The sequence below is a fragment of the Hyaena hyaena genome, unplaced genomic scaffold (assembly GCF_003009895.1).
Source record: "Hyaena hyaena isolate Hyena2069 unplaced genomic scaffold, ASM300989v1 scaffold_113, whole genome shotgun sequence".
Lineage (NCBI taxonomy): Eukaryota > Metazoa > Chordata > Mammalia > Carnivora > Hyaenidae > Hyaena > Hyaena hyaena.
In genome coordinates, this window is record NW_024080745.1 from 2,465,938 (window position 1) to 2,492,180 (window position 26,243).

A 26,243-nucleotide genomic window follows, 5' to 3' on the forward strand; every position below is an offset into this window, starting at 1 on the left:
ATCCAGCTGAAGCTCTTTCAAACATATCTTCGACTATGAGTTATTAAGACAAATGAGGCTGCTACCTGAGGGACTGGTTGCTGACCAGGGTCTTCCAGATGTGACAGAGAGGCGAAGGCTGAAAGACACCTTCCAGTTTTAGGAAGGCATTTCGGTATTGAAGATACTCCTGATTCTCATCTTTTTCCTTTGCACTTTGTTTCATAGGAAATTTTGATGATGAGACTTTTTGTTTCCTGGTAACTTTGTGTGGAGACTTGGGTATTTCAAAAATGTGCAGGGATTCTATTCCTGAAACATAAACAGAATAGACATCACTGAAAACCTTTAGTGGATTCAGGATATGTGTAGGCTGGGCTGTCTGGGTTAAGTTGGTTGCAATAATCTGGATGGTCCTTCAACCATTTACAAAAGTGCCTGTCTGTTGTTTCTCTTATTTTAAAGGTACTTCTTGGTTTCCCAGGGGATACATAGCAACCATGTAATAAGGAAAATTTCTAGGTTGTCAACAAATCTAATCCATGGGAGTTTGATTATCTGTGCTTATCTTGTGCCAGATAATGTGCCAAACACTTTAAATGCATTATCCAACTGAAGGAAGTACCCTCCTGAGGTGAGTACTCTTATTTTCAGGATATCACATATAAGTCCATGTTCACTCAGCCTGGTAGAACCAGGCTTTGAACAGGGGTGTTTAATTTTGAAGACTGCTTTGACCATGCAATAGACCAATGCTTCCTAGCCTTTTTTTAAAATTGCATAGAAAATTGTAAACTGTCGACCCCTATACATATAGATTCTTATCACAAGAAATAGGATATAAAAAAGAAAATACAATGTATTGGTATGGCACGTTGTGGTAAGCATGGCTGGTGGAATCAACTACCCAGGGGGCTCAAGCCCAGCCATTGCCTTGAGGGCTAAGGATTTCCACTTCTTCGGACCTGTGTGAAACATCTGTGGTAAATCCTTTGGGAAACTCTACTATATATAAAATAATGAGTAGAAAATTATTCCTTCAAATAGAGAAGATTGCTTTTTGGATGTAGCTTACATTCAATTCTTGTTATTCACAGATCCTGTGCTTATGAGTTTGCCTACTTGCTAAAGTTTATTTGTAACCCTAAATCAATATCTGTGGCACTTTCATGGCCACTTGTAGATGTATAGAGCTATGCAAAACTTAAGTTGTATCTTGCATTTTCCCAGTTGAGCTTGAACAAAGTGATACTCTGCCTTCTTGCTTCCACTCTCATGCTGGAAGCAAGTGTCCTTTACGTGGTCTATTCGTTGCCAAGGTTCTTGCATTTTTGTGCTTTTTGTTGGTGATTTCGCTATTTAAAATGGGCTGCATGTGTAGTCAGCATTCCAAAGTGCAAGACAGCATTCCAGTGGCAAGAAAGCTATGATGGGCCTTATAGAGAAAATATATGTGGTAAATAAGCTTAGTTCAGGCATAAGTTATAGTGCTATTGGCCATGAGTTCAATGTTAATGTAGCAATAAAATATATTAAATAAGGTGTTTTCAGACAGAAACACACATAAAATAAGATTACATAATGATAGGTTGACAAAAATACTGTGACCAGAGGCTCACAGAAACCTCATCCTGTACTTCTCCTAGGAGCAATGATTCAATTTTGGCTAATTCAGTGTTTGTAATAATTACTGTGAATAACAAGAATTGACTGTGACCTGAAACTGATGGGCTCTGTAATCAAACACCAGCTATGAGTTGACGTTATAACCGGCACATTCTAATGGAGTACACAGTCTTCTTTTCAACACAACAAATGAACAGAAGACATTAGTAAGGACTGAGACTTTGGTGGGGAGACTGAACTATGGTGGTTTATGGGTAAGAGTATTTTCTGGTCCAAAATATGAATATGAAAGCCTCTTCCCTTATGAAAATACAGAAGTGATCAAATAGATGATCCTCTCTAAAAAGAAAATGGAAATAAAATTAAGGTCACCTCCTTTGATTTCCTTCCTATGGACCCAAGATAAGAACCTGTATGGATAGTGCTTTACAGTTTACAAACTTACTATCTTGGGAACCTTGAAAGGAAGAGGCATTCAAATGTTGATCCTCTGGAAGTGTGAATGATGGGAACAGTTTATGTGGAGCAATTCAGTGGATTCCATAAGTGACCCAGAGCAAATCTGTAGTAATCCAGCCAGTGAAGTAGAATGTGCTTGACCTTTTCCTGCACTTTTCTTAATTTAATAACTGTTGTGATGTCGGACATAGGGCCTATGTCCATTACAGGATCAAATGTAGCTATTTTCATTGTGTCTGTTAAACTTGAAGACTTCAAAACAGGAAATTACAGATATAGTATAATTCATATAGATTACAGATATAGTATAATTCATATAGATACTTACTATATGGTTATAAAATATCAGTTCATTCATTTATTCATTTATTTATTCATTCATTCAGTAGCTTGTCCAACAAATGTTTATCAAGTAACATTTACCAGCCAGGCACTGCCAGAAACTGGGATTACAGATATATATAAAAGTCATGTGGGGCACCTGGGTGGCTCAGTCGGTTGAGCATCCAACTTTGTCTCAGGTCATGATCTCGTAGTTTGTGGGTTCAAGCCCCACACTGGGCTCTTTGCTGAGGGCTCAGAGCCTGGAGCCTGTCTTTGGATTCTGTGTCTCCTTTTTTCTCTGACCCTCCCCTGCTCACTCTCTCTCTCTCTCAAAAATAGATAAAACATTAAAAAAAAAAGTCATGCTCCCTTGTGAGTATACTTAAAGCCACTGAATTATGCATTTTAAAATGGTTAAAATGGTAAATTTTATGTAATGTGTATTTTATCACGCCAAAAAAATGGGTAAGAAAAAGCCATACTCCCTATCCTCAAGGAGATCACAGTCTGTGAAAGAACTAGATGGTTAAATAATTGCCATTAAAAAATAGAAATATTATATGATCCAATAATCTACCACTGGGTATTCACCCAAAGAAATAAAAACACTAATACAAAAGAAATACGTACCCCTATGTTTATTACAGCAGTATTTACACTAGCCAAGATATGTAAGCAACCTAATTTTCCATCAATAGATGGATGGAAAAAGAAGATGTGATAATATTCATGATGGAATATTATGAAGCCATAAAAAAGGATGAGATTTTGCCATTTACATCAAAAGGGGTAGACCTAAAGAGTATGTTCTTTCATACTTATTTTCATACTTATGCTAAGTGAAATAAGTCAGACAGACAAAGACACATACTATGATTTGCTTATATATGAAATCTAAAAACAAAGCAAATGAATAAACAAACAAAAAGTAGAATCAGACCTATGAATGCAGAGAACAAACTGATGGCTGCCAGAGAGAAGGGAGTAGGGGGAGGGGTAAAATTGTTAAAGGTGAGTGGGAGATACAGGCTTTCAGTTATGGAATGAATCAGTCACAGAAATAAATGGCACAGCATAAGGAATATAGTCAATGAGATTATTATAGGGCTGTAGGGTAATAGATGGTAGTTACACTTGTGAGCATAGCATAAGGTAGAGAGAAGTTGAATTGCTACGTTATACTTCTGAAAATAATGTAACATTGTGTGTCAACTATATTAAAATGAAAAGAAAACAATTACAATACAGCACAAAGGCTACTGTTAGAAGCACAGAAAGCTACAAAAGCTTAAGTAGGAAATTTAACATTTGTAACACTGAGTTTCTAATTAGCAGAAGAGAGTTTCAAAGAAGTACATCATGAGGCTATTAGACTTTAAAATATATACAGTAATAGTGAGAAGAATATGTGATCTTTTCACAATAATTGAGTATATAGAGTAGTTACTTGGGTCTGGATGAGGTTATGTGACTAGGAAAATTGTTGATAACTCAGGTTTATATGTATTCATTAAGTATACATATTTATATGAACATTTTCATATTTACATATAAAATGTACACATAATTGTATAACTAACTCATTGTCCAGTTGTCATTTGATTAATTTTAGTGTGTTACGTCAGAGCCTGATGAAGATATGAAACATGAGCAGAACCCAGGTATAATTTTTTTTAATGTTTATTTTTGAGGGAGACAGAATGAGCACGAGTAGGGAAGGGCAGAGAGGGAGGTAGACACAGAATCTGAAACAGGCTCCAGGCTCTGAGCTGTCTGCACAGAGTCTGACATGCGGCTCAAAACCACAAACCCTGAGATCATGACCTAAGCTGAAGTTGGATGCTAAACTGACTGAGTTATCCAAGTGCCCTTTACCCAGGAAGAATTTGAAGAAAGTACAGAATTCAATGACCCATGAAGAGTTTAATGAAGTGGATAGCAAGTTTTCAGAAATTTGGTCTTCTGAAATCAGATAATAAAGTAGAGATTTTAATTTGACCCTGGAAAAAATCAACCCCATCTGGAGGGCTCAGGCTTGAACTCCCTTATTACAATAACTCTAAAAAGGACTGAGAGAATCCACCTGAGACATTGATAAAAATTACCTGAAAACATATGTCTTAGGTCCTAAGTATCAGTCTCAAAAATCTGGTGAATTAAGTAATCTCTAGAAAAGCTTAGAATTGAAATAGGGAGATAAAGTAAATTACTCAGACAGTGTTAAAACTTTAATGTGTGTGAGTGAATTCTGAATCATTGGGATAATATTACGTACTTGTTACATTTGAAATATTAAAGAGATTTTGATAAATTAGAGAATCTGAGGTGACTTGGACTTTCAATTTAAATTGAGTCAACTGATTTTAAACTTGTGATTATTAAGTTTTAAAGTTTAAGATAATTTGACTAAGTTCAAAAATATAATTAGCATACTTAAGAGAACTTGAGATTCCCCCCTCCAAATTTAATTTATTTGCTTTATAAAAGTTCATAACTTGAGCATATTCTGCTTAGTATTATAAACATGCATTTTAGTATTTAAAAGGGAGCAAAACATATTTAAAACTTTAAAATATATGAGATTGTTATTCATTAAGTTAAGAGTCTAATTGTTTAAAGAGGTATAGTCAGTTAAATGTGAGTTAATGAAACATTAATTAAGAAAAGGTAAAGACAATTGTTATTTTAATAGAGTTTATAGATAAAATTATTAGATTTTTAATGGCCTTAAAACTGAATGCAAACTGGGTTTTTAAATCGGTCACTTTAATAAAACGAGTATTAATTTCAAAACCAAGCGATTGCATTTTTCTACTCACAAAAATCTCTTAGACATCAAAATCTTTCACACTGGTTCCTCACTTTTGAAAGATTCCCCCTATCACATGTTTATGGAATTGGTTAATTACAACCAAAGCAAATTTCTTTAGAGGCTTTTTCTTTTAATAGAATGAAATTGACAAAATTCTCCAAGAGTTGCTAAAAACCAAGATTTGCTAACAAGGAAAGATAATAAATGGAATTGATGAAATGAGATAGTTCACAGGCATGACTAACATCTGTGAGAAATACATTTTTGAAAATGTAAAAGCAGAAGGAGAAAGAAGCATTTTTTTTTCAAATGATTAGTAATTGTGTTACCGAAGAGGCAATACATGAACCTAAAAGTTCTAAAATATCCTGTCTCTCCCACAAGAACATAGATTTTGGAGGAATTATTTCTTTGAGTTTGTATAATTAACAGACTAAGACAGAAGAACACATAAGTGATAAAAATGAATTAAATAACATGAAAAAAAAAAACCCTCAGACTTTTCCCCTTTCTGTACCACTTCAAAGAATAAGGGCTCATAATTGGATGATTTGGCAACATATCCCAGTCTTCGCAAATTCATGTCCCTTGCTGTATCCATTTGATGTTCAAATCATGACTCTTCTGCAGATTTCTTCTACTTGACCCTGCCTTAAACCTTCATCTTTTTTTATCTTTTTTTTTGGTTTTATCAACTTTTTTGAGGTATAATTTACATATAATAAACAGCATCCATTGAAGTGTATTATTTGATGAGTTTTGACAAATGTGTACCCTTGTGAACACCACCATAATCAAAATCTAGAGGATTTCCAACATCCCCCAAATTTCTCTCCTTCCCCTTTGCAAGTAATCCCCCATGGACGCAGGGGGTCTTAGAGTTTGATATAACTAGAATCATATAGTATAACAGTGTTTCATTTCTGGATTCTTTCTGCTCAGCATAATGTTTCTAAGATTTATTTGTTTTTGTGTATCAGGGCTCATTCCTTTTTATTAGTGATATTCCATTGTATATATATCATTCATCAGCTGATTGATATTTGGGTTGTTTCCAATTTTTTAAAAAATTATGAATACAGATGCTACAAACATTCTTTGTGTGAAAATAGATGATTGGCCTTGAGTAAATAAATAACTACAAATGGAATTGCTGGTCACCCAGTAGGTATAACTTTCTAAAGTGCTAAAATTTTTCCATATTGGATATATCATTTTACATTTCCTCCAGCAGTGTATGAAAGTTCCAGTTGTTTCATGTCCTTGCTAACACATAGTGCTATCAGTCTTTCATTTATAGCCATTCTAAAGGGCATTAGGCGATAATTCATTATAATTATAATTTGCATTTCCTTGATGACTGGAGATGTTGCACATATTTCTGTGTGCTTTTTGGTCAATTGTATCTTATTATGCAAAATGTCTTTTCAAATCTATTGCACACTTTTTATTGGGTTGTGTTATTATTAAGTTGTAGGAGTTCTTCATATACTCTGAGTACCAGTCCTTTGTCAGATATGTATATTATAAATATTTTCTGCCTTATTAATTGTCTTTTCATCTTCTTTTTGGTATCTCTCAAAGGTTTTAATTCTGACAAAGTCAAAGTGTTCCCTGAAGCTTTTGTGTAAATGAAGTGTATAGCTGCTGCTATGGGTCAAGTACTAGGAAGCTTCATAGTTCTATAAAGTGATTTAAATTGGCTGAAGCCGTGGGAGAGCTGGACAGCAACATGCAGAAGAATGAAACTAGATCATTTTCTCACACCATGCACAAAAATAAACTCAAAATGGATAAAGGACATGAACGTGAGACAGGAAACCATCAACACCCTAGAGGAGAAAGCAGGAAACAACCTCCTTGACCTCCACCGCAGCAACTTCTTACTTGACACATCCCCAAAAGCAAGGGAATCAAGAGCAAAAATAAACGATTGGGACCTCATCAAGATTAAAAGCTTCTGCACAGCAAAGAAAACAACCCACAAAACTAACAGGCAACCAACGGAATCAGCAAAGATAGTTGCAAATGACATATCAGATAAAGGGTTAATATCCAAAATCTATAAGGAACTCACCAAACTCCACACCCAAAAAACAAAAAACCCAGTGAAGAAATGGGCAGAAGATATGAACAGACACTTCTCCAAAGACGACATCCAGATAGCCAACAGACACATGAAACGATGCTCAGCATCCCTCCTCATCAGGGAAATACAAATCAAAACCACACTGAGATACCATCTCACGCCAGTCAGAGTGGCTAAAATGAGCAAATCAGAAAACTCTAGATGCTGGCGAGGATGTGGAGAAACGGGCACCCTCCTACACTGTTGGTGGGAATGTAAACGGGTGCAGCCCCTCCGGAAAACAGTGTGGAGGTTCCTCAGGAAACTAACAATAGAACTCCCCTATGACCCAGCAATAGCACTGCTAGGAATTTACCCAAGGGTTACAGAAATGCTGATGCATAGGAGCACATGTACCCCAATGTTCATAGCAGCATTCTCCACAATAGCTAAAACATGGAAAGAGCCTAAGTGTCCATCAATGGACGAATGGATCAAGAAGATGTGGTTTATCTATACCATGGAATACTACCTGGCAATGGGAAACAATGAAATCTGGCCATGTGTAGCCACGTGGATGGACCTTGAGGGTGTTATGCTGAGTGAAATAAGTCAGGCAGAGAAGGACAAATATCATATGTTTGCACGTATAGGAGGATTAGGAGGAACTTAACTGAGGAACAAGGGGGAGTAGAAAGGGGGAAATGGTGGGGGAAAGGGAGAGAGGCAAGCCATGACAGACTCTTGAATGCTGACAAAAACTGAGGACTGATGGATGTGGGGGGGAGGGGAGATAGGCATGGAGGAGGGCACTCGTGGGGATGAGCACTGGGTGTTATGTGGAAACTAATTTGAAATAAACTATGTGTAAAAAATAAAAATAAAAAATATATATATAAAAAAAGAAGAGACTGTTAAAAAAATAAATTGGCTGAAGCCTGAATATAGGTATTTTACTGACTTTTTATTAAATTCACCCTACATTTGTACTTTTGATCTTCCTGTGCATGGAAATGTCATGTTTTACAGGATATGTGTGTATTTTAGAAATAAAATTTAGAGAATAAAGTATAAAGAATAGTAAAAGGAACACTCGTGTACCCAATGCCCAGCTAAATAAACAGAACATTATCAATGCAATTAAACTTTAGCTCTCTGTGTACTTCTCCCCATTTGTATTTCACTCTTCCCCACAAGGTAAAGTATTTGTACTATTTTGATTTTGGTGTTTTTATTCTGTTGCTTTTCATTATAATTTCATTTCACATGTATAAAGTATTAAATAATAAGACTTACTTTCTTGTGACTTTATTAATGCATTAAAATTCTTATTAGTTATAATGTATTCAGTTCTAGGTGTTTTGTGGTAAAGAGGATTCTCAGAATATCTCTGCTGCTATACAGCTAGATTTTTTAAAAACAGCTTTATTGAGATATAACTCACATGTCAGACCACAACTCCAGAGTATAGAATTCAATGGTTTTTAGTATATTCACAGAGTTGCACAGAGTTGTGCAATCACTTTCGCAATGTAATTTTAGAGTATTTTTATCCCCCGCCTCCCCAAATACTGTATCAATTAGCAGTCTATTTTCCCTGGCCTTCCAGCATTAGGCAACCTCTAACCTACCCTCTGCCTCTAAAGATCTTCCTGTTTGGGATATTTCATATAAATAGAATCATACAATCTGTCATCCTTTGTGACCTGCTTTGTTCACTTAACATAATGTTTTCAACATTCATCCATGCGGTAGCATCCATTAGTACTTCATTCCCATTTATGGCTGAATACTATACCATTATCTGAATATAATATATTTTCTTTATGCATTCATAAGTTGAGGAAAAATGCTGTAATATACAATTTTCTGTTTTCAATTATTAATAGAGTAGTAGAATTGGTAAGTCATATGGTAACTCCATATTTAACTTTCTGAATAACTGCCAAGCTGTTTTCCAAAGTGGCTGCACCATTCCTTACCAGCAATGAGGAATGAGGGTTCCAATTTCTCCATATGCTTACCAAAAATTGTTATTGTCTGTCTTTTTAATTTTAGCTATTATAATGGGTTTGAAGTGGTATTTCATTGTGGTTTTAATGTGCATTTTCCTGATAGTTAATTTTGTTGAGTGTCTTCATGGGCTAATTTGCTATTTATATATCTTCTTTGGACACATGTGTATTCAGATCTATTCCTCATTAAAAATGTATTATTTTTCTTTTTATTATTGAGTTGTAAGACTTCTTTATATATTCTGGACACAAGTTCCTTATCAGACATATGACTTACAAATATTTTCTTCCATTTTCTGAGTTGTTTTTTTGCTTACTTGATGGTATTGTTTGTAGCACAAATGTTTTAAATTTTGACCAAATCCTATCGCTTCTCAGCCTTTTGGCTAAGATCAAGTGTAGTAAATTTTGATCAAATCCAATTTATCTATTTTTTCTTTTTTCATTTGTGCTTTTGGTGTGGTATCTAAGAAATCACTGTCTAATCCAAGATCAGGCAGATTTATACTTGTGTTTTCTTCTCAGAGTTTTATAGTTTCAGCTCCAAAATTTAGGTCTGTAGCTTAAGGATGAGATCCAATTCCATTCTTTTGCACACGGATATACAGTTTTCCCAGAATCATTTGTTGAAAAGACTACCTGTTTATTAATTGTCTTGGAAGCTCAGCCAGTTTTTTTTTTTTTTTATTACGTGAAGACCTTATCTTCATCTCCTCAGATTTCTATAGAAAGAGGGTCCTTCATCTCTTCTCTTCAAGATGTTTTATGAGGGTGGGCATGTCTGTTTTCTTCTTCCATCCCTCCATTGCTTTTTACAGGGAAAGAAAAAATTCAGTTAATCAAAGAGCAGACAATAGTTACTTACCCTGACCCCATTTTCTAAAGTGGCACCTTTCAATAGTTTTAAGATAATACGTTGTTCAGCCAATTTCTGTGACAAAAAAAAAAAAGATTTTGTTGAAGCAATGTCACAGACTCTGAAACAAATAGGGAAGACATCAGAAGGTGGCACCTTTTTGCTATGTGCCTCTCCCACAGCCAGGGAAGGCAGATGAAATTCTGACACCTGACCACCTTTCCCCACACTGATTGCTCTCACTGACCACTTCTTATTTAGTTTTCCTTGTATATCCAATCCCTGGGTGATAAGACTGCCAACAAGCATGTCTCCCCCCACTCAAGTTTTCCAGCTTGCACTCTGATGGGTAAGGTAACTAGTTTTCTTCAGTTTGGGGAGTCTCAGGTCCAAACTACCTACAATCCAGCTTCTCCAATACAGCTCTACTAATGAAGGCTGTTCTTTCAGTAATTAATGATACCTTGATTTAGGTGAAGGTGATTAAGAGGCACAAACTTCAAGTTATAAACAAAGAAGTCACAGAGATGAAAAGTACAACGTAGGAAATATAGTCAATAATACTATAATACCTTTGTACGGTGACAGATGGTAGGTACACTTATGGTGATCATTTCATAATGTATATAATTGACAAATCACTATGTTGCACCTGAAACTAATATAATATTGTATGTCAACTATAATTCAATTTAAAAAACTAAGTGGGGCGTTTGGGTGGCTCAGTTGGTTAAGCATCCAACATTGGCTCAGGTCATAATCTCAAGGGGCTCGTGAGTTCAAGCCCTGCAACGGGCTCTGTGCTGACAGCTCAGAGCCTGGAGCCTGCTTTGGATTCTGTGTGTGTACGTCTCTCTCTCTACCCCTCCTGCACTCATGCTCTGTGTCTCTCTGTGTCTCAAAAATAAATAAACGTTAACAAAAATTTAAGTAATAAATGCCTTTATTTCTATTTGGCTATTTATCTCTGTTTACATGAAATTCAGAACGGAAGAAGAAGGAGCAACAGGCATTTCCAGATTGTCAATATTTTTATTTCATTCAGTTATACATTCTTTGGATAGATTATGTATCACACATTTCTATTTCATTTTTTAAATGTTTTATTTATTTATTTAGATTAGTTTGAGAGAATCCCTAGCAGGCTCGCACAGTCAGCGTGGAGCCCAATGTGGAGTTTGATCTCATGTGAGATCATGACCAGAGCCTAAGTCAAGATGCTTAACCAGTTGAGCAACCTAGGCATCCCTATTTATTTACATTTGAACATTTTTTATAGTTTTTATTTATTTTTGAGACAGAGAGACAGAGCATGAGTGGTGGAGGGGCAGAGGGAGAGGGAGACACAGAATCTGAAGCAGGCTCCAGGCTCTGAGCTGCCAGTACAGAACCCGATGCAGGGCTAGAACCCACGAACCATGAGATCGTGACCTGAGCCAAGGTCGGACATTTAACCGACTGAGCCACCCAGGCACCCCTATTTATTTATATTTGAGAGAGCACATGTGTGTGTGCTTGTGTGGATGCATAAGTAGAAAAAGGAGAGAAAGAGAGAAATTCTAAACAGGTTCTGTGCTGCCAGCAAAGAGCTCGAACTCACCACCCATGAGATCATGACCTGAGCTGAAATCAAGTCTCTTAACTGACTGAGCCACCCAGGTGCCCTTCTTTCATTTTTTACTGGGATTTTTTGGTTGAGTTGGATTCATAACATTCATTCTATCTTAAATACATTTTCCCAATTCATTTTTTTTTTAATTTTCAAGATTTTTTTAATTTGCAAACACACTGGGTGGGGGTGAGGAGCCTGTGAAGGGTAAAGAAGTTGAAAGCAGCTTGCCTTTCATGTAAGGGCACAAAGAAAGCAGGTTGCAAGAAATGTTTTAGGAAAAAAATAATTCCCAAAAGTGTAAGACATCTATGAATTATGATTACAGCTTCAAAAGTAGGAACTTGATCTGAACCCAACGCTTGGTTCCAGAGGGGACTAGGGCAGCCGCCATTTTTCTCCCCACAACAACCAAGGTGGGACCTCAGGGCATGGCCTGTGGGTTGCAGTGGAGGGTAAGACCCACCTACACCAAATCACGCCCATCCCCACTAGAGAGCTACTTTTTTTTTTTTTTTTTTTTTTTAAACCAGAGCCTGGAGCAAGACCAACATGGATGCACTACCATGATTAATTCTAGATCAATTCTTTCTATTCAGATATATTTTCCCTTGTCTCATTCGTATTTCTCCCCTCTGCTGGACTGGACACTCTGGTCACTGGTTAGCTTAAACAGTCACATTTAATCCATTCTCTAGATGTATATTTTACACCTCCACCACTACCTTTCTATCTCTCTCTATCTGGAGTAATCAGACTATATAGTTTCTCTGAGTAACATTATCTTTGTTTCTTTTTCCTTGACTCTTACTATATTCTCCTCTTTCTCTCTCTGAATTAAGCCTCTTAGTCTCTCTGCCTGGTCATTTCTCTCCATTTTTGTTTCCTCCCTGTCCTGTCATTTCTCTTTGTATATGGTCTTCAGTTAGCAGTGCATACACCCAGCTCTTTATTTGTAGCTAGGAAGTCTGGTTTTATGCTTTTAGACTGTCCTCTGTCTTTCGTTTTTTTTTTTCTTTTTTCTTTCTTCTTTTTTATTTTTATTATTTGTTTTTCCTCCTTCCTCTTTTTTTCCTTCTTCCTTTTTTTTCATTTTCTTTTTCCCTTTTGGTTTGCGTGTTTGTTGGATTTGTCTGTGCATTTGTGTGTCTTTGTTCCCCGTGTGTTTGTCTGTCTGTTTTCTTTTCCAGGGCTACCTCAAGAAACAAGCCAAAGTACACATAGTGGAGAGTCCCAAATACCACTAAGAGTAGGGAAATAAAATAACTAAAGTCTCAACAAGAGAGACCAAGAGACACCATTCAAAGAACACTTCCTGAATGGACAGGCATTGGACAATCAAAGAGCTTTCTTTAAATGTTTTTAATGTTTTTTGATTTATTACTGAGAGAGAAAGAGAGAGAGAGACAGCGTGAGCAAGGGAGGGTCAGAGGGAGAGGGAGACACAGAATCTGAAACAGGCTCCAGGCTTTGAGCTAGCTGTCAGCACAGAGCCCGACATGGGGCCCAAACTCACGAACCATGAGATCAAGACCTGAGCCGAAGTCAGACACTTAACCGACAGAGCCACCCAGGCGCCCCACAAAGAGCCTTCTTTAATACAGCAGTACTCACAGGTGCAGAGTGCACAGCAATCTTTTAAAACTAACAAGAGACAGAAAGCTACCCAAAATGACAAAACGGAAAAACTCTCCTCTACAGAAATTCCAGGAAGAAATGACAGCTAAAGAACTGCTCAAAACAGAAATAAGCAACAGAACTGAAGAAGAATTTAGAATAGTCATAAAATTAATCACTGGGCTTGAAAAAGGCATGGAAGACATCAGGGAAGCTATTGCTACAAAGACTATGGAGCTTAAAAATAGTTGTGATGAGGGGCGCCTGGGTGGCTTAGTTGGTTAAGCGTCCGACTTTCGCTTAGGTCATGGTCTCGCGGTTCGTGGGTTCGGGCCCCGCGTCGGGCTCTGTGCTGACTGCCAGCTCAGAGCCTGGAGCCTGTTTCAGTCTGTGATTCCCTCTCTCTCTGACCCTCCCCTGCTCACGCTGTCTCTCTCTCTCTCCTAGAAATGGATAAAACATTAAAAAAAATTTTTAAAAAAAAAAAAAATAGTTGTGATGAATTTAAAAATGTTATAAATGAGATACATATTAAAATGGAGGCATCCAATGCACGGATTGAAGAGGCAAAGAAGAGAATAAGTGATTTAGAAGACAATATTATAGAAAAAGAGGAAGCTGAGAAAAAAGAGGTAAACTGATCCAGGAACATGAAAGGAGAATTTGAAAGCTGAGAGATGCAATCAAATGGAACAATATCCATATCATAGGAATTCCAGAAGAGAAAGAGAAAGGGAAAGGTGCTGAAGGAGTCCTTGAACAAATTATAGCTGAGAAAATCCTCAATCTGGGGAAGGAAACAGACATTGAAACCCAAGAGGCACAGAGAACTTCCCTGTGACGTAACATGAATCAATCTTCTGCATGACATATCATAGTGAAACTGGCAAAATAAAAGGACAAAGAGAATTCTGAAAGCATCTAGGGAGAAAAGGGCCTTAACATACAAAGGGAAACCTATCAGAGTGGTTACAAACCTATCTACTGAAACTTGGCAGGCCAGAAAGGAATAGCAGGAAATCTTCAATGTGATGAACAGAAAAAATATGCATCCAAGGATCCTCTATCCAGCAAGCCTGTCATTCAGAATAGAAGGAGAGATAAAAGTCTTTCCAAATAAACAAAAATTGAAAGAATTCGTCACTACTAAACCAGCCCCACAAGAAATCCTGAGGGGGAATCTCTGAGGGAAATGTTGCAAGGAACGCAAGATACCAGAGACACCACCACAAGCATGAATCCTATAAGGAACACAATGACTCTAAATCCTTATTTTTCAATAATAGCATTGAATGTAAATGGACTAAATGCTCCAGTCAACAGACATAGGGTAGCAGAATGGATAAAAAACCCCAAAATCCATCTATTTGCTGTCTACAAGAAACACATTTTAGACTGGAAGATACCTTCAGATTAAAAGTAAGGGGATGGAGAAATATCTATCATGCTACTAGAAGTCAGAAGAAAGCTGGAGTAGCTATACTTATATCAGACAAACTGAACTTTAAAGTAAAGGCAGTAAAAAGGGATGAAGAAGGGCATTATATAATAATTACAGGGTCTATCCATTAGGAAGAGCTAACAATTATAAATGTCTACGCACCAAATACGGAAGCACCCAAATACATAAGACAATTAATCACAAATATGGACAAGAATGTGCTAATAGCAGGGGACTTTAATACTCCACTTACAGCAATGGATAGATCAACTAGACAGAAAATCACTAAAGACACAATGGACTTGAATGACACATTGGACCAGATGAATTTGACAGATATATTTAGAACTCTACATCCTGAGGCCATGGAATTCACTTTCTTCTCAAGTGCGCATGGCACATTCTCCAAGATAGGTCACATACTGGGATATAAAGCAGCCCTCAATAAATATAAAAGAATTGAGATCATTCCATGCACATTTTCAGATCACAGTGCTATGGGAAACTTGAAATCAACCCCAGGAAGAAGTCTGGAAAACCTCCAAAAACATGGAGGTTAAAGAACACCCTACTAAAGAACAAATGGGCCAATCAGGCAATTAGAGAAGAAAGTAAAAAATATATGGAAACAAATGAAAATGAAAATACAACAATCCAAACTCAATGGGATGAGGCAAAGGCAGTCCTACGAGGAAAGTACATTGCACTCCAGACCTATTTTAAGAAATTAGAAAAAGCGCAAGTACAAAATCTAACAGCGCACCTAAAGGAACTAGAAGGAGAGCAACTAGAATACCCCAAACCCAGTAGGAGAAGAGAAATAATAACAATCAGGGCAGTAATAAACAATATAGAATAAAAAAAAAAACAGTTGAACAGATCAATGAAACCAAGAGTTGTTTTTTTGAACAAAATAAACAAAATTGACAAACCTCTAGCCAGGCTTCTCAAAAAGAAAAGACAGAGCACCCAAACAGACAAAATCATGAATGAAAATGGACTTATTACAACCAACCCCTCAGAAATACAAGCAATTATCATGGAATACTATGAAAAATTATATGCTAACAAACTGGACAACTTAAAAGAAATAGACGAATTCTTAAACACACACTCACTACCAAAATTCACATGGGAAGAGATAGAAAATCTTAACAGACCCATAACTAGTGAAGAAATAGAATCAGTTATCAAAAATCTCCCAACAAATAAGAGTCCTGGGCCAGATGGCTTCACTGGGGAATTCTACCAGACATTTAAAACAGAATTAATACCAATTCTTCTCAAGCTATTCCAAAAAAATAGAAATCGAAGGGAAACTTCCAGACTCATTCTATGAAGCCAGCATCACTTTGATTCCCAAGCCAGACAAAGACCCAGCAAAAAAAGAGAACTACAGGCCAATATCCTTGATGAATACGGATGCAAAAATCCTCAACAAGAAACTTGTAAAGTGAATTCAACAGCACATAAAAAGAATTATCCACCATGATCAAGTGGGATCCATTCCTGGATTACAGGGCTGGTTCAATATTCGCAAATCAATCAATGTGATACATCACATTCACAAAGGAAAGATAGAAACCATATGATCCTGTCAATAGATGCAGAAAAAGCATTTGGCTAAAGACAGCATAGCTTCTTAATAAAGACCCTCGAGAAAGTCAGGAAAGAAAGAACTTACTTAAACATCATAAAAGCCGTCTATGCGAAGCTCTCAGCTAACATCATTCTCAATGGGGAAAAACTGAGAGCTTTCCCCCTGAAATCAGAAATATGACACGGATGTCCACTCTCACCACTGTTGTTTAACATAGTGCTAGAAGCCTTAGCATCAGCCATCAGACAACAAAAGGAAATCAAAGGCATCAGAATTGGCAAAGAAGAAGTCAAACTTTCACTTTCTGCAGACGACATGATACTCTACATAGAAAACCTGACAGACTCCACGAGAAGCCTACTAGAACTGATCCATGAATTCAGCAAAGTTGCAGGGTACAAAATCAACATACAGAAATCGGTTGCATTTTTATACACCAAAAATGAAGCAACAGAAAGAGAAATCAAGAAACTGATCCCATTCACAATTGCACAAAAAAACCATAAAATACCTAGGAATAAACCTAACCAAAGATATAGGAGATCTCTATGATGAAAACTATAGAAAACTTATGAAGGAAATTGAAGAAGACACAAAGAAATGGAAAAACACTCCATGCTCATGGATTGGAAGAATAAATATTGTTAAAATGTCATTACTACCCAAAGCGACCTACACATTCAATGCAATCCCAATCAAAATTGCATCAGCATTCTTCTCAAACTAGAACAAACTATCCTAAAATTTGTAGGGAACCACAAAAACCCCAAAAGGCCAAAGTAATATTGAAGAAGAAAACCAAAACGGGAGGCATCACCATCCCAGACTTCAGCCTCTACTACAAAGCTGTCATCATCAAGAAAGTATGGTATTGGCACAAAAACAGACACTTAGACCAATGGGATAGAACAGAGAACTCAGAATTGGACCCAAAAGTATACAGCCAACTAATCTTTGACAAAACAGGAAAGAGTATCCAATGGAAAAAGACAGCCTCTTTAACAGATGGTGTTGGGAGAACTGGACAGCAACATGCAGAAGAATGAAACTAGGTCATTTTCTTACACTATACACAAAAATAAACTCAAAATGGATAAAGGACCTGAACGTGAGACAGGAAACCATCAAAACCCTAGAGGACAAAGCAGGAAACATCCTCCTTGACGTCAACTGCAGCAATTTCTTACTTGACACATCCCTAAAGGCAAGGGAATCAAGAGCAAAAATAAACTATTGGGACCTCATCAAGATAAAAAGCTTCTGCACGGCAAAGGAAACAATCCATAAAACTGATAGGCAACTGACGGAATGGGAAAAGATAGTTGCAAATGACATATCAGATAAAGGGCTAGTATCCAAAATCTATAAGGAACTCACAAACTCCACACCCGAAAAACAAATAATCCAGTGAAGAAATGGGCAGAAGACACGAACAGACACTTCTCCAAAGAGGACATCCAGATGGCCAACAGACACACAAAACGATGCTCAGCATCCCTCCTCATCAGGGAAATACCACCTCATGCCAGTCAGAGTGGCTAAAATGAACAAATCAGGAGACTCTAGATGCTGGCGAGGATGTGGAGAAATGGGCACCCTCCTACACTGTTGGTGTGAATGTAAACTGTTGCAGCCCCTCTGGAAAACAGTTTGTGGAGGTTCCTCAAAAAATTAACAATAGAACTCCCCTATGACCCAGTAATAGCACTGCTAGGAATTTACCCAAGGGATATAGGAGTGCTGATGCATAGGGGCACATGTACCCCAATGTTCATTGCAGCACTCTGAACAATAGCCAAAACATGGAAAGAGCCTAAGTGTCCATCAACTGATGAAGGGATCAAGAAGATGTGGTTTATCTATACAATGGAATACTACATGGCAATGAGAAAGAATGAAATCTGGCTATGTGTATCAACATGGATGGAACTTGAGGCTGTTATGCTGAGCGAAATAAGTCAGGCAGAGTTTCAGATTCTGTTTCTCCCTCTCTCTCTGACCCTCCCCTGCTCACGCTGTCTCTATCTCTATCTCAAAAATAAATAAAACATTAAAAAAAAAAAGAAATAAGTCAGGCAGAGAAGGACAGATACCATATGTTTGCACGTATAGGTGGATTAGGAGGAACTTAACTGAGGACCATGGGGAGAAGAAGGGGAGAAATAGTTGGGGAGAGGGAGGGAGGCAAACCATGAGAGACTCTTGAATGCTGATAACACACTGAGGGCTGATGGGGGTGGAGGTGAGGGGAAGAGAGGTGATGGGCATAGAGGAGGGCACTTGTGGTGATGAGCACTGGGTGTTATATGGAAACCAACTTGACAAACTATTTAAGAAAAAAATGTAAGAAACTCAACAGTACACTTGTTAACAATTTGGTGTTTTGATATGCTAGAGTTAGCTCATCAACTATTCATGTGAAAACTCAAGTTATTGGGAAGAAATTAAACAACAAAAAAATAAATCTTTGAAAAGTCATGCCTTAAAATTCTCCTTTGGGAATACTGTCCAAAGAGCATACGAAACATCTAAAAAACAAAAGAACCCATCTTTGAGGAAGATTTGAAAAAGAGGCAAGTTGCCACAGTTGAGAAGATGATTCATTATTTTTGCTTGCACGACCTTGAACATTTATTTTGGAAAGAGGGGATGTCTGGGAAAATTGCTGATTGTAGGAGTTATTTAGAGAAGTTAATGCTATTTGTAAATGCGAGAGATAAATATATCAGTCTATTCAGAAAGAAACACAAGAAGCCTTTCCATGACTTGGGAAGAAGGTGTCCTCATTCTAAGTCTTTGGAAAGTGTAGGTTTAATGAAAGAAATGAGTATAAATTATGGTGTCAAACCTTCAGAACTGCAATAACATTTTTTTCCTATTTATTTTACTTCATAATATTGCTCATAATGTTTCATCTTTGTGGGAATTTCACACATTTCAAAAATAGTTTTTCTTATTTCAAAAGTAATGCATTCAACCCCCCAAAATTAGGCATACATCCTTCTAGTCTTTTAAAATACATAGTAAGAATATATTTTTCTTTTTTAAAAAAAGAATATATTTTTATTTGTGTTGTTGGATTCCACTTTTGATAATGTTATTTGATTCCACTTTTGATCATACTATTTCATCATCCAATTTTCCTCCCATACTTAACCATATTCTATGAATATCAAAGGGATTTTGTGATATTACTTTCCCTAGAAACCAAAGACCGTGCATTTTTTTATATTGGAAAATGATGATGGTAAGCATACTTCAATCAATTTATAAATATTATAAAGAGCATCATTTCTAAGTATTGTTTTATATTAAGAAACTAATAAATGATCACCAGTTTAATAGTACCAAATTCTCTTGGCTACTTAAGAGCTAAAGATCATCCAACTCCAGGCTAGAGAAGCTAAAGAGGCCTGGGCCAGAGGGTGTGGATTTGCCTTCCTCCAACTCAGACAGAAACCAGCAAGGGCCTTCTCACGTGGCATTGAGTAGTGGAGGCACGGGAATTATGGGGTGAGGGAGACACTCCAAAAGGATCTAGCAGAACAAATAGGGGAAATTAGACTTGGGCTCCACATACAAGAAATCATGTCACTTCAGTGCAAGCTTGTCAGATTGTTCCCTTCCAGAACAACCCCAGAACCAAAGTGCAAGGATACTGCTAAGTCTGCCACAATGAGGAAGAAGAAGAATCTGGACTATTGTCACTGCCATCTAGAGATCAGAAAGCTGCCCCAGTGCAGAGCGAGCATGAAAGTGGTTTGACTCATAAGAAGTTAACTGGTCTAGAACGCTTGGAGCAAGGGCCTAAAACATAGGTTTCGGACACCCACTACTCTTTTCTCATACTACACAAATCCAAAGCATGGGCAAATGCCAATAATAACATAAGAGTTTCTATATTTTCAGGTATCTGTTCTTCAGCTTGCTATAAGAAGTTTCCCACTTGGACCTGTACCCTGAAATCGTTCTTGCTGAAGTCACTGTTGATCCTGCTAAGACAAACCTAATGGATGCTTTTTATTTTTCATTTGCTTGGCTTCTCTGGAAGGCTCATCCTATAACCACTCCCTCATTTGAAACTCATTTTATTTTGTATGTTATTATCAATCACAGGAAACAGAAAACTCTTTAGCCCTTTTGCAAGTATCTGATTATAAAATCACCAAAAGAGGGGAAGTGGCAGTCTCTAGCTGTTCCCAGAATACTAACTGACTGACCAGGGGAGCTGCTGCCTCTGCCTGGATCATGCAAGTGTGGTCAAGGAAGTGCCACTGGAGCTGTGGGGCTCTGGAACAGTCCACTAAAGCTGTGAGGTTAGAACCAGGAAGCTGCCACAATTGTGTCTCATAATCTATGATGCTAGTGATTAGATAATGCAGTGCTGCTGAGAAAACCCAACTTCTCCATGATCTTGTTTGCCAAAGCAAGAAAATGGTTTCTCATTTCCATCTTCCAAATCCCATATGAATACATCGAATTAATAGGCTTAATATGTATCTAGAAATGCACTTGCAAGAGAGTCTGGAAATACAGTTTTTAGCTTTCCAAACCCTGCAGTACAGAGTCTGTCATACAAGAGGGAGGGGAAAGATATGGCTCTTAACATGTCCACCACAGTGACATGGTTCTCCTGCTATTTCTCTACCTGACCCTCAAGTGTTGGTTTACTTGGCCCTCTTTGTTCATTCTACCTGCTCTTACTTGGTGAGTGATTTTCCATCTCAACACGTAAGCCAAAATACTGTCTTATGAATTCTGCCTCTTAGTTAACTTGGAGCTCTCATCTATGTTCTATTCTTGCTAGCTTAGTTCAGTTCATAATATCTTGGCTAGATCACTAGAATAATCTTATGATTGATTTCCCTACACATATACCCAAATATTTCCCCAGGAATAATTACAATATAAAATATTGTACCCAATATTGTACTACCCAAGTAGTACCTTGGGGGCATTCACAAATGTGCATGGGCCTTTTAACTGATTTTGTTTGTGGGGGTCAGGGATGTATTCTGTAATGGTCTTGAACAACTAAGAATTATCCTGCCCAAAAGCCATTAATGCCTCCTTAAGAAACAAGGATTCCTAGATTCACAATTTCATGAACCACTCAATATTGTTAAAATTCATCAAAGCATATACACTTAAAATGGATGCATTTTATAAAGTTGTTAAATAAATCACACTTCAATAAAGTTAATTTTTAAAAAGTTAAATATATCACCTCACAGCCAATAGGATGGCTACTATTTTATTTTTATTAAAGATTTTTTTAATGTTTATTTACTTTTTGAGAGAGACAGAGCCAGAGACAGAGTCATGAGCTGGGGAGGGGCAGAGAGAGAGAGACGATCTGAATCAGGCTCCAGGCTCTGAGCTATCAGCGCAGAACCTGAGGTGGGGCTCTAACTCACAGACTGAGAGATTATCACCTGAGCTGAAGTTGAATGCTTAACCGACTGAGCCATCAGGCACCCTAGATGGCTACTATTTTTTTTTTTTAATGCAGAAAATGATAAGTATTCTTAAGGATATAGAAAACTGGAATCCTTGTGCACTGTAAATGGGAATACCACATGGCACAGCTGCTATTGAAAACAGTATGGTGGTTCCTCAAAAAATTAAAAATGGAGTTACCATATGATCCAGCAGTTATATTTCTGGAAACAAATCTCAAAGGATTGAAGGTAGGGTCTCAAAGAGATATTTATATGCCCATGTTCATAGCAGCATTATTCACAATAGCTAAAATATGGAAGCAATCCAAGTGTCCATCAACAGATGAACAGATAAATGAAATGTGGTATAATGAGGTATTATTCGGTTTTAAAAATGAAGAAAATTCTGACAGCTTATACAACATGGATGGACTTTAAGGACATTATGCTAAGTGAAATTAGCTAGTTACAACAGGACAAATACTGTATGATTCCACTTATGTCAGGTACCTAGAATAGTCAAATTCATAGAGACAGGAAGTAGAATGGGGGTTGCCAGAGCCTGGGAGACGGAGGTATGGAGAACTGTTGTTTACTAGGTATTAAGCTTCAATTTTACAAAATGAACACGTTCTGGGAATGAATGGTGGTAATGGCTGCATAACATTGTGAACTGTGAACTTACGCCACTGAACTGTACACTTAGAAGTGGCTAAGATGTTAAGGAAAGTTAAACACCAAGAAAAAACAAAAGTCATCCTATGCTCCTTCCAGTAACTATATAAATGGGCCCATCTGTGTGCAAATGCTTGACTCTTCAGCTCTTTGTAACAAATCCAGCCTATGTTGGAAGAGGAAAATAACTCTACAATAAAATGAAAACTAAAAGTTACCTTTGCCTGCAATATCAAAATAGTTACTGTTTCACACTTAGGTCTTTGTCCTGTGTTGTGGATTTCATATGTTTGCACTTCACTTTATAGGCCTTGAATAACTCCATAGCTTCTCTGGAGAAGGGGTTGACAGCGGGGAATGGCTGAGAGAGAGTATTAAGCTCTTTTCAAATGACATGGTCATTAAAAACAAAGGAGGCAAGATAGCTTCATGTAAAGGCACTATTTATGTCAAAAATTATACAACTTCAGCATATGTGAAATAAGCATGATATTTCTACGCTATAAGTAAGAGTAACACAGTTTTGATGCCCATCCCTAATACTAAAGATCTTTTATTAAAGGTTCATACATGTTTTGTAATATGTGTATCATTCCTATAAATACACTCAAAATTTTAAAATCTTCAAAAGTTTGATCAGAATTAGTCAAGCTTTCCCATTATTTGACTACACAAAATTAGAGATACTGATGTTTTAATGTCTCATCTCTTGACAAAAGTTTTAGTCTAATATCCCTCAATAGAGAGTTAGTGCAAGTGTCAAGTGATTATTAAGAGACATTCTTCTGAGCCATAGTTTTTGCAATGCCCATCTACAAGTGCCTTTAGAATGTTACTTATGCTGAAAAATAGTGACTTTAAATGAATTTAATTTTGCTTTAGTAAAAAACAATATATGAACCCCACACTATTTTAAGAAATCATGATTATATAAATGCAAACAATTCACCCAAGTAGGAGACAGAAGATAATTCTCCAAAGTGTAGGAATCATGACCTTAGAAGAAACCAGGTGATCATTTTTCTTCTAAGTCTACCTTTCCCTTCTAAGCTCTCCTTATTCTAGTTACTTCACAGGTAATGCCCAGTAACAGCCTTTGAAGGCTTTCTAATTAGCCAAGATTCCAGCATCCTTACTGTAGCAAGGAAAATACTGCAAGAATCTAAAATCAAGGGTATCTGGGTGGCTCAGTCGGTTGAACATTTGACTTCTGCTAAGACTGAGCTCTGTGTCAATCTCTCTGTGAGATTGAGCCCTGTGTCAGGCTCTCTGCTGTCAGCACAGAGCCTACTTCAGATCCTCTCTCTCCCCCTCCCCCATTTGCTCTTGCTCTCTCTCAAAATAAACATTAAAAAATATTTAAAAATCTAAAATCAGTTAGCATTGCTCCTCCTCTAGTCTGCACGGAGGTGAAGCCATGAAGATGATTAAAGAAACCTCTGGACTTACCTCCTCAGGTAAGCATTGATGGAAAAGCTTGCATTCCACAGGTGCCAGAGATAGCTTTAGGCTTTGAGGATGCCATTTGTAGACCAAGGTGATGGCAAAGTGCCCAGAAATCTCCACTGTAATGAACTTGTTTACCTGGAGGCAAGAGAAAGGACTGTCATTTCCTACACAGAATTCTCATGCTCGTAATTCAAGTAGAAATCTTAGATGTTTGCATGACAAATGGAAAGAAATTTGAGACCTACTTTCAAAAGGTTCAGTCTGGCTCCATTAAAGTCAGGAGTGGCTTTGAGGTTTTTATGCTGCAAATTCGTGTGCAGCTAGGGCTTCTTGAGGGAAGGAAGAGGAACGGGGAGAGATTGTTGGTAATTAATGCAGTCATGTCTTATAAGGAAAGTCAGATTCACTTTAGACAGCAAAAATTCTGGGTCAATTTGCAGGTACTCTTGAATTCTAATTCTAGCTTTTGAGACAGTCTCTCTTGTAAAATAGAGCTGACAACAACTGACTCCCTTGATGATGAGAAAAGTCATTAATGGCTGTCAAGTGCTTAGAAGTTTTACAAGTCTCACTATTACTGGGAAACTTATTAAAGCTGGAGAGATTTTATAAATGACAAGGATAGGAAAGTAATGATGAACAACTTTTAAAGCCCAATGAACATCTGCAGATTTGCAGAGCATATTTTTAAAAGGCTTGCTGCAGATAAAGCATCCTAATTAAGACAACTGTTCCAAGCCTGCAAGGACTTTTGTTGGGTTACGAGTTACACTCCCTTGCTTCCTGAAGGCTGCCAGCTGAGGTAAGCTGAACTGAAAAATCTATCCCATTCAGTAATACTGATTTTTTAGGCGAGGAAACTCTGACTCCTGAGTATCAGGAAAGTAGCATATACAGGCTTGCTGTCACAGTTTCTCTACCCACTCTTTACTTTCCTAACCTTTCAGAGCTAAGCACTACTTCTTTATAACTGGCAGTATGTGTAGGATACATGGCCACCGTGGATGGTTTTGTAAATTGTATAAAATAGAGACCTGGAGGTACTTTCCACACAATAGTGTGTCCAATATAAATACAATGTGAGCCATAAATACAAGCTACATCAGTAATTTTAAATTTTCTAGTAGCATTGAAAAGTAAAATCAGCCTGGGTGGCTCAGTTGGTTGAACGTCCAGCTCTTGATTTTGAGCCTCATGTTGGGCTCTGTGCTGATAGTGGGGAGCCTGCTTGGGATTCTCTCTCTCTCCCTATGCCCTTCTCCCTTATTCATGGTCTCTTTTTCTAAAAAAAAAAAAAAAAAAAGTAAAAGCAGGCAAAATTAATTTAAATAACATTTTATAACTAAATATATCCATATATTAACATTTCAACATGTACCCAATAGAAACATTATCAATAAGATATTTTATATTCTCATTTTTGTACTAAGTCTTTGAAATCTGGTATGTATTTTATTCCTACACCATGGTTCAAGGGTTCCATAACCACAGGGGTCCAGTGGATGCCATACGGGGACAGCACAGCTCTTTATAGTTGGTACCTCTGGGGCTGGTTGTACAGTGCACCTGCACAGCCCTATGCAGTGGCCCTGCACACAAAATACAGCCCATGACCACACTCATATACACATAAAGTAATTATCTATGAATCAGTGAAGTTTAGCACAGAGGTTACACACTGGTAGCTTAAGAGTATTTGGTTTAGTCCTGTCAGAGTTTGAATTAATTGCCAACTTTGAAATGTCAGGATATTTCATTTAAAAAAATCTGAGTTCATGGCTTAAAAAATAATAATAAAATACAGCAGGCCCAGGCCCACATTCCCATGTGGCAGCAGTCTTCTCTACCTGAGTAAAGACTGTCTTCTTTAGGGGAGACATACCTTCCAGTTCATCGAAGTTCCCACTGGTAGGCTCACTCTTACATCATCTGAATTTCTGATCCTCGATCTGACAGACATACACAATAAGCTATTAATGAAGGTAATTGTGCAAAGTGAGACTGAGGAAGAGGAGACTTTTACTTTGAATATTATACATATTCCTATTTCTAAAATATTTTCTATACTATACAAAATGCTTTTCTAATAATTTTTAAGAATTACTGTCTACTGGGGTAGCCATTTGCCCAGGAATGTGTTCTAAATGGTTGCAACAATACATACAAAAGGCCATGAGGAAGGTAGTGGGCATAATGCATTCAAGGCCTGAAAGAAAGCCAGTGTAGCTAGAGTCCAGAGTGGTATAGATGAGACTAGGATGATTGGCAGGAA

General features: G+C 37.3%; 1 protein-coding gene and 1 pseudogene across 1 annotated transcript in view; one reads left to right on the forward strand and one right to left on the reverse strand.

Annotated features, from left to right (window-relative positions):
* Window positions 1–25,910, reverse strand: part of LOC120234669 (uncharacterized protein C3orf20 homolog) — a 46,731-nt gene extending 20,821 nt beyond the window's left edge. Inside the window, exons 1-3 of the mRNA XM_039236622.1 lie at window positions 25,854–25,910; window positions 23,972–24,106; window positions 9,923–10,091 (exon numbers count right to left, since the gene is read on the reverse strand). Of these exons, the coding sequence (XP_039092553.1) occupies window positions 9,923–9,993 (71 nt within the window). The 5' untranslated portion in view covers window positions 9,994–10,091; window positions 23,972–24,106; window positions 25,854–25,910. The remainder of the gene's footprint in view (window positions 1–9,922; window positions 10,092–23,971; window positions 24,107–25,853) is intronic.
* On the forward strand, window positions 9,650–9,790 carry LOC120234685 (annotated as a pseudogene).
* Window positions 25,911–26,243: the final 333 nt, after the last annotated feature.